We start from the raw sequence: 17,153 nt of genomic DNA, 5'->3' as shown, positions 1-17,153 counted from the left end.
GGTGGATTCAAACCGCTGACCTTTTAGTTAGCAGCTGAGCTCTTAACCACTATGCCACCAGGGCTCCTAATACTCTGGATCAAAGTGGAGGGGTTCAAATATTGGTTCCACCAGTTATAAAGTATGTGACCTTGCATAAGTTATTTCACCTCTTGAAGCTCAAGTTCTTCCCTTTGTAAGTGGAGATGATGGTTACTTTCTTACAATTGTGATGAGTTAATTGAACAATTTATGGAAAGTGATAAGCACTGTACCTGGCACAGACTGCTTCATCACTCTGGAAAACGCACAACCAATATAAGTCTTAGGATATCAATACTGAAATGAAGATGGACAGATATACATGCATTCAAGAGGGCAGAGGGGTTATGGCCTGGTTTAACTGGTGAAGACATCATGAAACAGAGGGCATCGGGCCAAGTCTTCAAGGGTGGGTATGGTTTCTATAGGCCAAGGGAGAGGGGACTGCGGTATCTGGTTTGTCAGTCCATCACTGTCGTTAGATTTTGAATCCCTTGAATAGATGGGTCCATGTCTTGCAGATCTTTGCATTTGCGGTGCCGCCTTTGTGTTTAGCATCAAACTGGCACTCAATAACGTTTGTCGAGTGAGAAAATAAATGAATACAACGGAGAAAACAAAGGCTAGAACAAAGATTTGCAATGATGGTACATCATTCTCACGCTCTTAGGGACATGAGGCGACAGGCTTGTCTACAGCAGGGTCTTCCTGTTGAAAGAGGAAGAGGTGAGGCTTGGGAGAGCCCAGGCCAGGTAAGGGAACACCTGGAAAGCCGAGTGGGGGAAGGGCTCCTGGTACCTCCTAACCTTCACAGACTACAATCCCTTTTCATAATCTGATGGAATCTATGGATGTTTGGGGGTGGGGGGGTGTGTGTGATAAAATCACACACAATTCCTATGAATTAGCTCTGAAGGATTGACACTGTAGGGACTTATCTGACTCCTGAGTTACGAAATCAACATTTATTATCAACCCAACCCCACCAAATAAACAAACAAAAAAACCCCATTGTCGTTGAATCTGACTCATAGCGTGACCCTACAGGACAGAGGAGAACTGTCCCATAGGGTTCTCAAGGCTGTAAATCTTTAGGAAGGCAGACTGCCACATCTTTGTTCCCTGGAGCCGCTGGTGGGTTCACACCGCCGACCTTTCAGTTAGTAGCCGAGCACTCAACCACTGCACCACCAGGGCTCCTTGAGCATATTTATTATTAGATATGCCAGTTCCTCAAAAAACATTACTTATAAAGAAAGAAAATAGAAACTTCTTTTCCTCCAATAGAACATCACATGCTGATAAGATGCCATTTGTGGTATCTATCACATTCCCTTTCTCTGTAGGAAAAGAAGCAAAAAAGAAATCTGATGAGCTTAGGTCTATGAGAGTGAAAAAACTATTCTCTCTCTAAAGGCAATTTAACTGTTTCTGGCTAATTTTGGCTATCACTTAAAACAAATCTCATGGATTTTCTATTTCTATTTAATGTTTGGATTTCAGGTTGACAATGAAACCTCATAGAAGTGCATCATGTTCCAGGTTACCAAACACTCTCCCGATATTATCTCACTTAACGCTCACAACTCCATGAGCTAAGGGTCACTCTCGCTGTACTGATGCAGACAGCGAGACGTGACCAAAGTCGCACAGGAGTGGGGAGACTCAAATACAGACACTCTTTAAAAAATTTAAGAATCTCTGGGAGACTGGGGCCTAAGCAGTGTTCACTGATGGTTCAGACAAAACACGAGACTATCTGAAAAAAAGTGAGGCCAAATTCATGAAACTTTTCCTTCACAGACCCCTAGATATTTCTTTTTTTTTGAAATTATGAAATAATTTTATAAAACACATTTTATATTTACCTTACAAAAGTAATAATTTGTTTTACAAAATTCAGAAAGTGCAGAAGAGTAGTACAAAAGTAATTTGTTCTCCATAAATCTAAAATAAATAACGTAAAAAATCTGAGCATAAATAAAATCTGCATCATGACAAAGTTTGGTAAACTGCTTTGTTTTTCTTAACAACTTGGAAATGTTTTTGATGTAACTGAGTAGACTTGTCTTTTTACAAAAGAAAGGAATCTGAATGTTTAAATACTTACTACAGGGACCTGAGCCTCCAGTCTCTGCAGCTTACGGCAAAGTTGACTGGATCTGACTTGTTTACATTCACGTAGCTTCTTTTCTAACCGGAGGAGGAGTTAATTTGCCTTCGTCACTAGTGTTGGTAACAGGGAACCATCCTGGGAAATTTCCATGCAACTTGAGATAAGCGTGAAATTGTCTTCACCTTCCACAATACACTGGAGCAGCTGGAACAAAAGGGCGCTCACCTTTGTTTGCTGGGGCTGCATAAGCAGTTCCTTTGACATCCCAAGATGGCTGACATTTCCTAGCAAAAGAAAAGACCTTTTTTTTACTCCAAATAAAGAGAAGCACACTGCCCAAGAAATAAACATTCCACATTTTATAGTCTACAATTTAAACAAAAATTAAGCCAAACGATTAAATAATCACTTTAGTAAATATTTGTCAGTTTTAAGAAGTGCCCTCAACGACTAACATTTATAACCAAATAACGTATTACACGCAGCTAGTTATGAGGTTTTACATTTGTTTAACAGGGAATAATTGGCCCCAATTAAACTTGACTAAACTAAGGCTTTTTAGATTACTAAAACAAATTAAACTTTTTAAAATGAGAATTTAGGTGCTCTTAAAACCTCACTGATGGATAATGAAACTGGCTAAATTGTAATCTCCCTGGTTTTATTAGTGATATTAAGATAAATTAAGTGAGATTAAAATCTTATTTGATTTATTTACCTTTGGAAATGAAGACCGTTTAAGGGTTACACATCCTCAGCCTTGGCGAGTGCGACCTCAATTAGTCAAGTCAGAATGTCTTTAAAAGCTTTGTGCTTATTGCTTCCAGCAGGGAGCCAGGTGTTCATTAAGGTACCAAAAGTCTCACAAAAAATCCAAAGTTGCACTAGTGAGAAAACGCTCAACAAGATGAAAACTGATCACATCTTTTCCAGAAAATCCAGTAGTTATTTTAAAACCAGTTTTTTAACAAGATTTGGTTTTGCGTAGTTTTAACGTGCCGCTCAAGCATTTGATACCATTTGGATTCTTTAAACAGCATTTAAATCTACGGTGAGTACAGAACGGTACATTTAATTTTATACCATTTTTTAAATAAGTTGTACAATGTTTAGTGTGGCCCTTTTATGACAAGCGTTGTTAAATGAAGTCTTTCCCTGTTTACAACTATTTATGAAGGCCTTTTTAAATAAGAAAAACATGAAACTGTTAGCTCACACACACGAAGTTTCTTTCAAAAGTTTATTTAGTATCAAGCAAGAGGAGACTTTGCTTAACACTACAGAACATTTCAAGACTTGAGTTACAAAAGAATACCACATTATTTGCACTTGTAATTGGTTTCCCTTTTTACGCATGTTGGCAAGAGAAAAAAAAAAATCTAGCGTATGGCTGAAAGATAAAATAACTAAATTCTATGGAAACCTTTAAAATGAAAGGTGAGGCTTATGTTAAAAGAATGGATTAACATGTTTAGTAAACCTATTTTTTTTTAACACTAGTTAATCAAAGTTTTTTTTTTCTTTTGATGACCTATTTTTCATATACAGACTAGAAATAACAAAATTTTACATGTCTTTTTTTTTTTTTCTGCCAGGTTGACGTTTCAACAAAGTAGTTTAAGTTCCATCCATTCATATTTTAAACATTTTGATTTATTAAAAAGGGATTGTTCATAGAAAAAAATTACTTTGAACAGTATACAGGACTGGTGGAGATTGGCTATTTCACAACATCAGACAGTACAATCAGTATCTGCCATATGGCTGGTCTCTGTAGACTCCCTTGGTTGTCCTCGACGGAGGTGCCTTGTGTCTGGAGTTAGTCCACTCTTCCTGCCCTAAAATGAGTAAGAGGAATCACAATTAGATCACTGCCATGGGTCCCACCGGCTTCATTTTTCAGCATCTGAGTTAGCCCTGGGTCTGACTTAGCCCAATGTTAGATGTCATATTGAAGATACATATCCCCGATGTACTGAAAAAATACCCAAGGGGAGTTACTTTTAAAAAATTACAAACACAATGGAACATGGTAATCTCAACTAGCACAACCTATCAGCACAGGAAGAAAAATGGTTTTCATATCTCCAATGGGAGCTGACTTTGCCAGAACTTTCCTCTTGGCTACTCACTCAGCACAAGCTCACTAGCTCAAGCAGCAAATTGAACTGCCTTTTGCAAAACATTAAGAACGTATTTATGAACGGGAAACGGGTTACTTAGATTTCTTCCAACAGCAAAAACAAAGAAGAGGAAAATAAAAACCTGTGAAGGCAAAGGAGAAAAAAATGGCGAGCAAGATGGCAATGGGCGGCTGGGCACGAGAAAACTGTCACTCTCCGCAGGCCTCTCAAAAGCTAAACAAGAGCTGTACCCGGGTGGAAATTCACACTTCAATAACACTTCATGAATATGAAGCCGTGTTAATGACATCGTGTCAAATTTCACTGGTGTTAACATTAAGATTAAACACACACTGGACAATGGCGTTAAGAACCAAGACCATTCTGTCATCGTCGTCTCCTGAGATCAAGTACTTGCGCTGAGCTACCTACGAGTCTCGAGTCTCGTCATCAAACAGTTAACATCCCTGCTGCAAGAGACAGCAATTTAAAAGTCCCGAGTCCACAGAGACCAATTTAAAAGGCTGTGAAGGAAAAATGCTTAAAATGACCTCTTCTTTTGATACAAACATGAAATCAATGTCATTCCCTCAAGCTAACTTTCATCAATTTAAGTAGATAGCATTCAGCAAACCAATGTATTTCTCTTAAGTGTTTGTTACGACTAACAAAAAAAAATAATCCAAGGTGCGGTCATCGGCTTCAGGCAGGTGACATAACAAAATGCACTTCAAAAGGAACACCGGAAAATGGTTTTTCAGTTACGTTCAGAGAAATGTCATAACATCCATTAAATGGACTGAGCTTCACTTGCGCTGGGTCCTAGGTATTCATCAGAGCTCTGCAGCTGAGAGAAGCTTCTGATTCTCTGATCTCTCTGCCCTGCGGCAAGGCGCTCCTTACTCTAATTATGTCGCTACCGCCAATTCTCTTAATTAAACCTTTCGTCCTTCTGCATACTGAGATTTGGACTCAGATCCCCAGCACCTCCACCCACTCCCCTGAATTAAGCGGGGTTTAGCTGTCTCCCTGCAATCCTGACAGGCCCTACCTGTCCTGCCTGGCTCAGGCTTCTGTAACCTTTACAGAATGACTCCCAGTATGGATTTCTTAAGAGGACTTGAGCTTGGGAGTGAATTAAAACATAACGACAGGGGTGGGAGGACACTTTTAGAGCTGTAGTTTCAATTGCCTAATGTCCCTTCACTGTCAAGAAGCAAACACACTTCAAAAGACCCACACTTATCAAGTGTCTGCAGCCTAAGTGTAAGCTATCAACCTAAACAGAAAATCCAGGTTCAGAATCTGAATTCATATAGTTTTCTGGGAGCCTTTAGCTCTCCTGAAATATTAAATTTGAACATTAAAGGAGCCTCTGAAAATTGGCAGACATGCACAAATGAACTGAGAGGAAGCCGGTGTCTCACAGTCAAAATGTCTTTACGAATTTCCCCTCCAACTAAGATCTTTAAGTTTCTTCCTTTGGCCATTTCCCTACTCGTGGTCCATTCTAGCCAGCCACTCACCGTAGGAATCGTACGTCTCCTCACTGAGTCCATGGCCGTAATCGTAGTAATCAGCACCACTGTGTTAACAACAACACACGCACACAGAGAAAAAGGACAAACGCAGGGTTAGGATGAAATGGTTTGACTGCAAGTTCCAATCATATTCAATGAAGTGCTGTAAAACTTACAAATAACTAATAAATGGCACGGCTAGATTCTGACAGTAACTCCATTGAGATGCCAGAGCCCTCACACAGAAGCCTTAAAAAAACCAAAACCAAACCCACTGCTGCTGAGTCGATTCTGACTCACAGCAACCCTATGGGACAGAGTAGTACTGCCCCATAGAGTTTCCAAGGAGCTCCTGGGTGGATTCGAACTGCCAACATTTTGGTTAGCCTTAGACTTTCAGATTATCAGAGATCCCTCTCTTAGTTCCTCAGTTTTAATAAAATAAGTGTATTAGACACCTTAATCACAAAACTGGCCAATCCACAAATGGTAGGTGTGGACCATGTGTGGGAATCCGAAGACGACCCTGTGCTGGAGAACTCGGAGTCTGGGGAGAGAGGGGCGTCCCTCAGACAGCTTCAGTGCCCTGGGCAGAGAAGCAGGCCGCGCTTGGCCAAGGTACACTGGGAGGAAAGGAGGCAACATCACAGCCTCCACCCAACAGATGGAAAGCATACTGAAGGCAGGCCTGCGTTTCTTCCTTAACTCTTACCCACCAGAGAACCTGGTGCTATATGAATTGTGGGTAGTTCACCTTATAATGCATTAAAAACAATAACACGATTAAATGCTTTAATACGTCAGTACCATCCCACTACCCAGGACCCCTGGTCGCACAGTGTTTAAAGTGCTTGGCTGCTAACTGAAAGGCTGGTGGTTCGAACCCACCAGCTGTTCTGTGGGAAAAAAAGATGTAGTAGTCTGCTTTCGTAAAGATTCACTGCCTTGGAAACCCTAGGGCAGTTCTACTCTGTCCTATAGGGCTGCCATGAGTTGGAATCGACTCGATGGCAGTGGGTTTGGTTTTATTTTTTTCTCTCGTTACCACTAGGAAGTGGCTAACAAAACACCACTTAGCATCAACGACTATGTGTAACCGGAGAGCAGGTGAATGGATCTCTGCCATCTAATCAGCGGCCCTCAGAAGTCTGCAGTTACATAAGGCACAGCCATATTCTAATGTAGGGCATCTTCTGGGGCCTCAGGAGGGAGGGAGTGTGGTATCACTGCCATTTTACAGACCCTGCAGAACAGGCTACATATACACGATGCAACTGAATTAGGTGTAAAATTGTATAGGCTCAGATCTGCGGAAAATCTAGATCACAGCCCTAGCATACATGTAATTAATTTATGCTACTATTCTGAGCATCTGAGGAAGTGCGGCCGCTCACCTTCTCAGGTGTTCTTATGTTTACTTAATTTTGTAGGGAAGCAATGGTCCCGAATTTGCTATCTTAAACTATCATGGAAATAAACACCGCATTATTTCAACTTCATGCAATAAAGTAAGATGCTTGTAATCAAAAGAGAAAATGATACAGCTCAGCTGTTTAACACCTTAGGAAGACACGCTACGAATAGTAAGATCCTTGCTGTGCCTACTGCACACCAACTGCTGAGATCCCACGGAGAGCTGACACGACAGCCCCTGAGACAAACAGCACTACTGTACCCATTTGATAGGTAAAGATACTGCCACTCACAAAGGTCAAGAAACCCACCTGAAATCTCACAGACAACAGTAGAGCTGAATGTATCTGACTGCAAAGGCTACACTGGTCAGTTATCCCAGACCTGGTTCTCCTCCTATGTTTCCTTTCTCAGGTAGATGGTACCAGAGATTAGCCATCAAGTCCAGTGACTACAGCACAGTATGGATTCCTCTGAGAGAGAGGTACGCAGCAGGAGCAATGCCCCTTTCTGCCTCACACAGGTGTGCTCCTTCTGCCAGGAATGTTCTTCTCGTCTCTCTTTCCATGCTACTCCTACTCAGTCCTCAGCCTGACGGCCACCTCCTCAGAGAACCTGCCGTCTCCCAGGATCAGGTGGTTTCCCGTTATGGCGCACTCTCATTGTTTCTTATGCCTCTCCTGCGCCTGAACAGACACTGAACTAAGTCTGCTGAGTGATGGGGTACATGGTATGTCGTGATGGCTTCTTGGGGGATGTCATGCTTGAACGGTGTTCTCAAACTCCAGAAGGGCGAAGCTACAGAAGGGGCAAGGAGAAGGAAAGGACAGAGGCAATGGCAGCAGGGGCCTCACAGGCAGAGGGAAGAGCATATGCAAGGCACAGAGGCAGCAAACAGGTCAAAACACTTGAGTGTCTACAAGTAGGTTTATTAAATAGTAAGTATTAATAAAATGCCTGGGCCAGAATATTCCTCAGTATAAAATGTTTCCTCCACATGCAAAATACAGGTCAGACTGTTATCCTGGTTGAATCATGTCCTCACAAGTTAATAACCACAGTGTGACACACTGGTTATAACATGGGCCTTTTGGCACAGAGGCAGAACATGGGCTTGCTAAACTCTGTGGGGTCTTTCAAATGGTGCCCAGGAACAGAACAGTCACACCAACAGGTGACTGCTTATACAAAGTAGCAACGTGCGATTTTCCCAGGCAGGCATGTGTACCTATTCAGTTAAAAAAAAAAAAAAAAAAAAATCTTCAAATTGAGGGCTGGCATTCCTAGGGAACTTAGAAGAAAGGACGGGGCGTGCGGGTGATGAGCGGAACGGAGGACTGGGAACTAGGCCCCACCTCGTTCCCTGTACCCATGGCCCTCCTTAGCGGACATAAGATCTCTGTTTTTACAAATAAGACAATGAGGCTCAAACAGGCTGAGCCACCTGCCCAGGGCCACACAACTATGAAGTGGCAGCACTGGATTCAGAGCTCAGGGTGCTGCCAGTGTCATGTGCTGAAAACGCACGGCTGACCACCTTCGAGGGCTGGGTGCTCCCTACCCTGAGTGTGCTGTGCCTCCTGCAGATGGAAGCAATGCCTCTGGCTCACTCCCTGGTGGCTAATGCGATCCCTACTCAGGCTGAGAAGCAGACACCAAGGTCTCCATGAAACTGCCACAGGACCAGCAGCTGGTCAGGGCCTTCCAGCTCCCTTTGGCCTCAAATTCCACCCCTCCCTCTCTGTGGCCCTAATTCTCCCTCAAGGCATAATATACATTCGTGGTGAGAGGAAAAGATAAGGAGCTAGTTGGAAAAAGAGCAATTTCCCCATTCAAAATAAACACAAAACAATGCAGCCTTCTCACTTCTTAATATTTATAGTTTTAAATATGAGAAGGGCTATTAAAATAGAATATTTTTCTCATCTTGACAACAGAAGCTCAGAATCAACCAAACCTTTTAATAAAAAGTCAGCGTCAGATATTGGCCAAGAGATCTGAGTCTAAGCCGGGCCTTCGCCTGCAATGCAGCCCTGGCAGAGTCCGTTCGCTTGCTGGTCGCAGTGCTTCGGCTGTAACTCAGGGCTGGTCTAGGTGCCACCAGACCCCCTGTAGCCCTCACATTCTCCACGGCTCAGTCACACCATCTGGCCCCAAGGCAGTCAGAAGGACTGTTTCCTTTGTTGAAAATAAACTGGCTAGTGCTTCTCAGAAACTCAGTACTAGGTTAAATGAACCTTGGTTTTCTTTCCAAAGGTCAGAAGTTACCTCTTAATGGCTCCTTAGATAAACAAAGCCTTGATGTTTCTTGCGAATTTTATCTCTGTTATACAGATAAAGTAAGAGTAGCCTCTTCATAAACTTGAGAAGTACTTCCCTTTCTGAGACAGTTCCCAATTGTTTAACTTGGAACTATAAACAATAGGTCCTGAGACTAATAACCAGAAGAGTGAACAACTACTTTTTGACCAAACTAAGCCTCCTTTATTATATCAGCTGAGCAGTAAGGATCAGCTATGGACTGGAAATTTGCCTGGGAAGGCTTCTAACACATTTAAAGAAAAATTGGGGTGAAAAATGTTTTCCAGTGAACGGGAGGATAAAAGAAAGCATAATTTAGTCTGACAATAGTTCCGTGATAAGACAGTCTTAGTTTTGACAAGTGAAAACTTTAAACTGACATTTGCTATCATTTCACCCAGTTTTTGATTATGTATTTATTGCAAGACTGTCATCAAGCTCAGAAGTGGGAGCAGCTGAGCCCCAGTCTCGTACCTGTCAGTTCACCCGAATTGCTTTCGCAGCATTTCATTTCGTGTTCCTCAAATGTCTGTTAACCAAAGACGTGTCCTATTTCCCAAGGATAAACTAAATATCCCACATATGGCAAAGCAGAGGAAACACTAAAAATCTCTTCATTTTGGTTACAACTTATAATAATAACAATAGGCAAGAAACGACATTAGTCAACTCCATGAGGATTCAGGGGAAGCCCCTTCCCCAACAGATCAAGAGTGGGCTTCTGTCACCGGCAGTAAGATGCTGTCTCCCCAGGCCTTCTCTCCCCCTCCATGCACCATCTCCTTTATCAGGGGTCAAAGAGAGCCCGAGAGTCTAGCATAATTCCTGGCTTTCCCAGAGATCCTTGATTCCATCAACTGGAGTCAAGCAATAGCCCCGAGCACTGGGAGGAAAGATGTCCCTTCTACTGGCAGGGTCAAGAGGCAAACCGTCGCGCTGGGACTGAGTCCACGTCTCCTTTAACCACCCTCACAAGGCCCACTCAGATGGAACTGCAACCCTCCTGCCCTGGCAGCCCTGATTTGCCTTGCCCGGCTCCATATTTTCCATAGCATTTGCCATCTCTAACACAAAATATTTATTATACTTATTGTCTACCTTCCCCCAGCAGAGGGAGAAAGTAAGCCCCATGAGGGAAGAATGTGGGTGCCTTCCTCACTGAGACACCCAAGCTTCCTTAAAAGAAATGGTGCCCAGTACATGTTTATTAAAACATTGATTGCAAGAGTTACAACAAAACTGTTGAAAAACTTCCTGCCCAGGCAATTTAGGAAAGGCAACAAACAGATCAGCCATGGATTTAGATTAACAAGAGGCTGTCTCCAAGCCTCCTCTCTCAATTCTAAAGGTGCAAGACGGAAGGACTCTTCTCAAAGGCACTTAGCACTTTTCAAATGTTGAACAGACTTGAAAAAATAAAGCAAAACGAAGCACTTAGCCCAAGTGTGGCCATGCATAAAGAAGACATTTCTAGAGTAATATATGTGCAAGATACTGTGCTGGGAAACGGAGATACAGAAATAGCTACGGTGTGATCCCTGCTCTCAAAAGCCAGTGAAGACAAACATGTAAATAAATTTCAGTAGGACAGGGTATGGAACTATGTACAAAATACCAAGGGATCACAGTCTAGTTTTGATGGGAGGTGGGAGGAAAGTATGAAGGAGTGGGCTATTCAGTGAAGGTGACATGAGGGGACGAGGAGGGAAGAGGAGGGATGTGAGTGGGAGTCAGACTGCAAAGTGGTTCTTGAAGAAGGGGAATTACTGATCTGCCTGGTATATACAGGGCACTGCTAGCTAACATGTATAATAAAATACTGTATAACCTCCATGATATCGTTTAACCACATGACAATTCTACCAAGCAGGTTATTATTCTATTCCATTTATATATAAGAAAAATGAAGTTCCAAGAGGTTAAATAAGGTTAAATAGCTATCCAAAAATGAACAGGTGTGGACCAGCACCAGGATTGTAATCAGGTCTGTCTGGTGCCCAGCTGGTAGGTACCCTTTGTCCACAGCCAGCTGCCTCCCTCTTATCCATAACGCTAAGGAGTATGTAAGTTTGGGATTTATCCAGGGGAGCTAAAAAGTTTGTTTTTTTCATAGCACTAGTTTATCCACCTCCCATAGAAGCAGTAGTCAAGAAATCAAATGACGCATTGCACTGGACAAATCCCCCTGTAAAAGATCTCTTTAAAGTGTTAAAAAGCAAAGACGTCACTTTAAGGACTAAGGTGCACCTGACCCAAGCCATGGTGTTTTCAGTCGCCTCATATGCATGTGAAAGCTGGACAATGAATAAAGGAAGACCAAAGAAGAATCGATGTCTTTGAATGATGGTGTTGGAGAAGAATACTGACTACACCACTGACCGCCAGAAGAACAAACAAATCTGTCTTGGAAGAAGCACGGCCAGAATGCTCCTTCCAAGCAAGGATGGTGAGACTTTGTCTCACATACCTTGTATGTGTTATCAGGAGGGACCAGTCCCTGGAGAAGGACCTCATGCTTGGTAAGAGTAGAGCGTCACTGAAAAAGAGGAAAACCCTCAACAAGATGGATTAACACAGTGGCTGCAACAATGGGCTCAAGCGTAACGATTGTGAGGATGGCGCAGGACTGGGCAGTGTTTCATCCTGTTGTACACAGGATCGCTGTGAGTTGGAAGCGACCCAACAGCACCTAGTAATAATAACAACATAGATACTTCTATCTGTTCTCACCTATATACACACCTGTACCTGTTTGTATGCCAATATGCCTATCCCCATTGATATGTGCCCAAACACTCTTACTTTGGGTGTGCTGTGCTCACCGTATCAACAGTTTGGTGTCACTTTTCCCATCACCAAAAAAACAAGTCTCTACAATCTCCCTCTTCTCTCTGGTAACCAACAATGAACGTCGGTCTCTCTATACATCTATTTTTGCCTTCTTATAAAAAAGGGACCCTATTTGTCCTTATATGCTTACCTTATTTCACTTTGCATTATGCCCTCCAGGTCCATCCACGTTATAATACATTTTGCAGGCTCATCATCGTTCTTTACGGTTGCATAGTATTCCATTGTATGTATGTAGCACAATTTGTTTGTCCATTCATCCACTGATGGGCACTGTGGCTATTTCCATTTATTTGCTTTGTGAATACTGCAGCAATGAACACAGGTGTGCACATGTCTGTTCATGTCATTATTCTTAGGTCTCATAGGGTCACTGTGAGTTAGAATCAACTCGATGGCAATGAGTTTTTTTTTTTTTTTTTTAGGGTATATACCTAGGAGTGGGATTGCTGGATCACAGGTTAGTTCCATTTCTAGTTTTTTGAGAAAGTGCCATACCTTTTTCCATAGTGGTTGCATCATTTTATAGTCCCACCAGCAATGGATAAGGATTCCAATCTCCCCACATCCCTGCTAACATTTGTTATCTGTTTTGTTTTTTCTTTTTTAAATCAGTGTGCCACTTTAGCCGGGGTAAAATGGTATCTCATTGTAGCTCTGAATTGCATCTCTCTAACAGTCATAGCGACTCCGTAGGAGACAGGAGAACTGCCACATAGGGTTTCCCGAGAATGGCTGGTGGATACAAACTGCCGACCTTTTGGTTGGCAGCCAAGCTGTGAACCACTGCGCCACCGGGTCTTCCCCTCCTTGTGTATAGATCCCATTCCCCACTGCCGTTGAGTCGATTCCAACTCATAGCGACCCTGTAGGACAGAGTAGAACTGTCCCTATAGAGCTTCCATGGAGTGCCTGGCAGATCTTAACTGCCAACCCTTTGATGGAAAGGCAAGAACATTAAATAAATACTCTTATGTGTATAGATAAGAGTATTTATTTAATGTTCTTGCCTTTCCATTTGGAGTACTCCCTTGAATAATGCTTGCAGAGCTGGTCTGGGGGTGGCAAATTCCCAGAGCTTCTGTCTGTTTGGCAATGTCTTGATTCCCTCTCATTTTTGAATAGCAATTTTGTTAGGTAAAGAATTCTTGGTTGGCAATTGTTTTCATACAGTATTTTATATATGTCACTGCACTGCTTTCTGGCCTTTAGAGTTTCTGGGGAGAAATCCACACTGATTCTTATGAAGGACTCTTGGTATGTTATAATGTGTTTTTCTCTTGCTGCTTTCAGAATTCTTTCCTTGTCTTTGGTTTTCAAGAATTTATTAGGATATGGCACAGAGCTGATCTTTTTATGTCTCTTCTGATTGAGGTTTGTGTAGCTTCCTGTATTTGCAGGCTTGGTTCCCTTTTCAGCTCTGGGAAATACTCTCATTATCTCTTGGAAAATTGTTTCTGTGCCTTTATTGTTGTCATGGTGCTCCTGGATTCCAATAATTCTACTCTTACATTTCTTAGCTGAATACCGTATTTCCTTCTGGGTTTGTTCACTTTTCTTCGTTCTTTTCTCATGGTTCTCTTGAGGCTTGATAAGTTCAGTTACTTTATCTTCTAGTTCATTTATTCTATCTTCTGCCTGTTTGAATGGATTGTTGAGCGTGTCTCTTGCTTTTTTTCTAATTCAGTTGCTTTATTCTTTAGTTCTAGTAGTTTTATTTTATTTATTTAATGTTTTCAATTTCCTTGTTGAGTCTCTCATTTTGCTCCTCCATTTGTTTCCTGATCTCCATTAGTTTGTTTTCAGTGCGCTTTTTCTTCCTTTAAACATATTTATCATCATAGTATGAAAATTATCAATTCTTTGTGTTAGCCAGGCCTCCATAAGTGAAATTTCGTCTTCTTCATGTTTTGCTTTTGATTTCTCCTTCTTCTTTTGTGATTTTGTGTGTTTTATGATTTTTGGTTGAACATGGGGCATTTTGTTAACTTTTTGTTTTTAACTTTAAATTTTGTATCCGGTTTTTTGTGGGAAAGTTTTCTGGTTGAGCACCATGGTGATGCAGTGGCCAAGTGCCTGGCTGCCAACCGAAAGGCTTAGGCTCACACCACCAGCCGCTCTGTGGGGAAACATGTGGCAGCTCACCTCCACAGAGACTCACAGCCTTGGGACCCACACAGGGCAGATCCACTCCACCCCACAGGGTCGCTATGAGTCAGAATTGACCCAGCAGCAGTGCGCTTGGCAACCTCTCCTGAGAATCACTAGAGAAAACTCGTTTGTTTTTTTTTTTCAGTGCTGATTTCAGAGTTCTGAATACTTTACCTCTGGAATTCAATATGCATGCAGTGGGGGAGGAGGGTTAGCTGGTTACAGACGCTGACGTAAGTGGTGGGGCTCAACTTCCTGTGGCCAAGATGGGCGTCTCTCATGTCTCTCCCTAATGGGTGCCCCTGCACAGGCTCTCCCACAGCATCCTGCTGTGGGCAGGGAGTCAGCTGTTTCCCTCTGTGTTGCCCATCAGTCTGAAGTATTCCCCTTGCCATGGTGCCCTTTCAGTTCCTCCTGGTTTTGGTGCCCATTCATCTACAGCCTCAGAGAAATTCAACAGCCCACTCTTGCAGGGTAATAGTCTCCCTTTACCCCCCTCCCTTTATCCCCCTCCAATCATACCCCCAAAAACTCTCATGGCCAATTTGCACCACCTTAAAAATTCGGGCTGTAGCTTCTTCAGACTGCCTCTCTTTCTGTTCCGTTTAAGGTGTTGCCCAGCCTCATCCCAAAATGGCTGTGACAAGTGAGTGCTCCCAATGTTAGTGGGTAGGTTCTCCCAGTTTCTGTGCTGGCAGTTTGAATGCACCAGCTACTCCTTTGAAACCCTATGGGGCAGTTCTATCGTGCCCTGTAGGGTCACTATGAGTCGAAATTGACTCTACAGCAACAGATTTGGTTTTGGTTTAAGGTTTACCTAAGGTATCAACAAATTCTGCTGCTGCCTTCACATCTGCACCTGCAGAATCACCATTTGCTCTCATATTATAAAACCCAAAACATTGTTTGAAGCAATTAAACCAAGCAGAGCTACCATTAAACTCAATACGACAGTCTGGTCCTGCTTTTTCTTTAGGCATCTTGAACAAGGTTTGTGCCTTTGCAGTGATCGCCAACATGCTGAGAGGAATTCGCTTTAGTGTCTGGTCTCAATCCACATCATTAGCAATTTCTCCGTATCTGCTATAGGTCCCTCTCACATTTTTGTTACTCTCGTAGCTTTCAATGGAGCTGACCTTTAACAGCTTGTAGAATTTTTTCTTTGTTTTTGAGGTTTGTCGTGATTGTCTAGTGTGACATCCCTAAATCTGCTATGTCCTGTTCTCCAATTGGAATTTCTGAACACTGTTATAAACTTATGAGACCAAGGACATATATGCAGTCAGATGTTGTCTGAACAGACATAATGCAGTGCATGACTGTACTATGTACCATCAAAAAAAAAAAAAAAAAAAAAAACCAAATAAATCAGTCATTAAAGAATACATCTAGAATGTTCCTTAGAGGTGAGGATGGCAACACTTTGGAAAGACCAATCGCTAGAAAAGAATATCATCTTTGGTAAAGTAGGGGGCCAATGAAAATGAGGAAAACCCTCAATGAGATGGATGAACACAACAGCCACAACAATGGACTCAAACATACAACAATCATAAATATGGTGCGGATGGGGAAATGTTTTGTTCTGTTATACCTGAGGTCACCATGAGTCTATGCCAACTTGACAGAAACTAACCACCACCACTACCACCACAGTATGAACACTGGGACTGAACACTCTGAGTCCTAATGCTTTGTTGCTATAGTTGTGACAGTTTTGGGGAGGCAGGAGGGGGTAATGGATGCCTGCAGAAGTCAAATGAATAAGTTCTGTACTATCCGAATTTAATGCAAAACGTTATTTTTTTTTTTTTCTGATTATTTTGGCCCATTCCTTTAAGGAAAGTCTTAACTGTAATCATTTTGATAAAATCAATAATTTAGTTAACATTTACTAAATGCTTATTATGTGACAGGAACAAGTGAAATCCTCGATACACCTAACCCAGACAATAGTTCTAGACTGACTGCTCCAGTCTAGCACTGCCATTCTACTTAGAAACCTTCATCATCATATAAGATTTTGAATAAAAACTGTTTTACAGCACCATTACTGACTTTCTAGTCATGACTCTTCCACTTCTCACTCTTTTTTCCTGACTCCTATTACTTTAGACATAGCGACAGGTCAGAGTTTAGCATTTATAAGAGTCTAAAAGGGCATAAAACCCACCCAACCAACCTATACGGTCGCTATGAGTTGGAATCGACTTGACGGCACTGGTTTGGTTTTGTTTTTGGTAAGAGGGCATACGCTATCCATCCAGATGACATACAGAACTTAATAAGGTAATAGTTACAATTACAGTTTCCAACCTCATTCATGAGGGGGTATATGTGGTAGATTACGACCCACTGGGAAGGAAAGTGAGAAGAACCTTATATAGTAGATTTTAGATACTAGATACTTTCAACCTTATTTCTTCTTTAATCCTTATACAACCATTAAAATTTTTTTATAGATAAAGCAGCATAAATGAAGTGATCTTTAAAATAAAATCTTTGGGCTACTCTTGTATTCCTATTATCACAGATAACTGAAAGATCCGAAATTCCTTCAGGGTAAATGGCTAAAAATATTCCAGTCTGCTTTGATTAAGAGGCTTACTCACATAATAGTTCTTTAATTTATGGTATTTCTTCAGGAAGGTATTGAAC

General features: G+C 41.9%; 1 protein-coding gene across 2 annotated transcripts in view; it reads right to left on the bottom strand.

Annotated features, from left to right (window-relative positions):
• Positions 1 to 2,928: 2,928 nt before the first annotated feature.
• The window catches only part of KHDRBS3 (KH RNA binding domain containing, signal transduction associated 3), a 184,039-nt gene continuing 169,814 nt past the window's right edge, over positions 2,929 to 17,153 (bottom strand). The window contains exons 8-9 of one of the 2 annotated variants that reach the window (XM_064268109.1): positions 5,787 to 5,845; positions 3,132 to 3,975 (exon numbers count right to left, since the gene is read on the bottom strand). In XM_064268109.1, coding sequence (XP_064124179.1) covers positions 3,884 to 3,975; positions 5,787 to 5,845 — 151 coding nt within the window. In that variant the 3' untranslated portion in view covers positions 3,132 to 3,883. Of the gene's footprint in view, positions 3,976 to 5,786; positions 5,846 to 17,153 lie in introns of both variants that reach the window. The other variant, XM_064268111.1, reaches the window with a different exon arrangement.

This window comes from Loxodonta africana, chromosome 14 (genome assembly GCF_030014295.1).
Source record: "Loxodonta africana isolate mLoxAfr1 chromosome 14, mLoxAfr1.hap2, whole genome shotgun sequence".
Lineage (NCBI taxonomy): Eukaryota > Metazoa > Chordata > Mammalia > Proboscidea > Elephantidae > Loxodonta > Loxodonta africana.
This window is presented reverse-complemented; position numbering and strand designations above follow the sequence as displayed.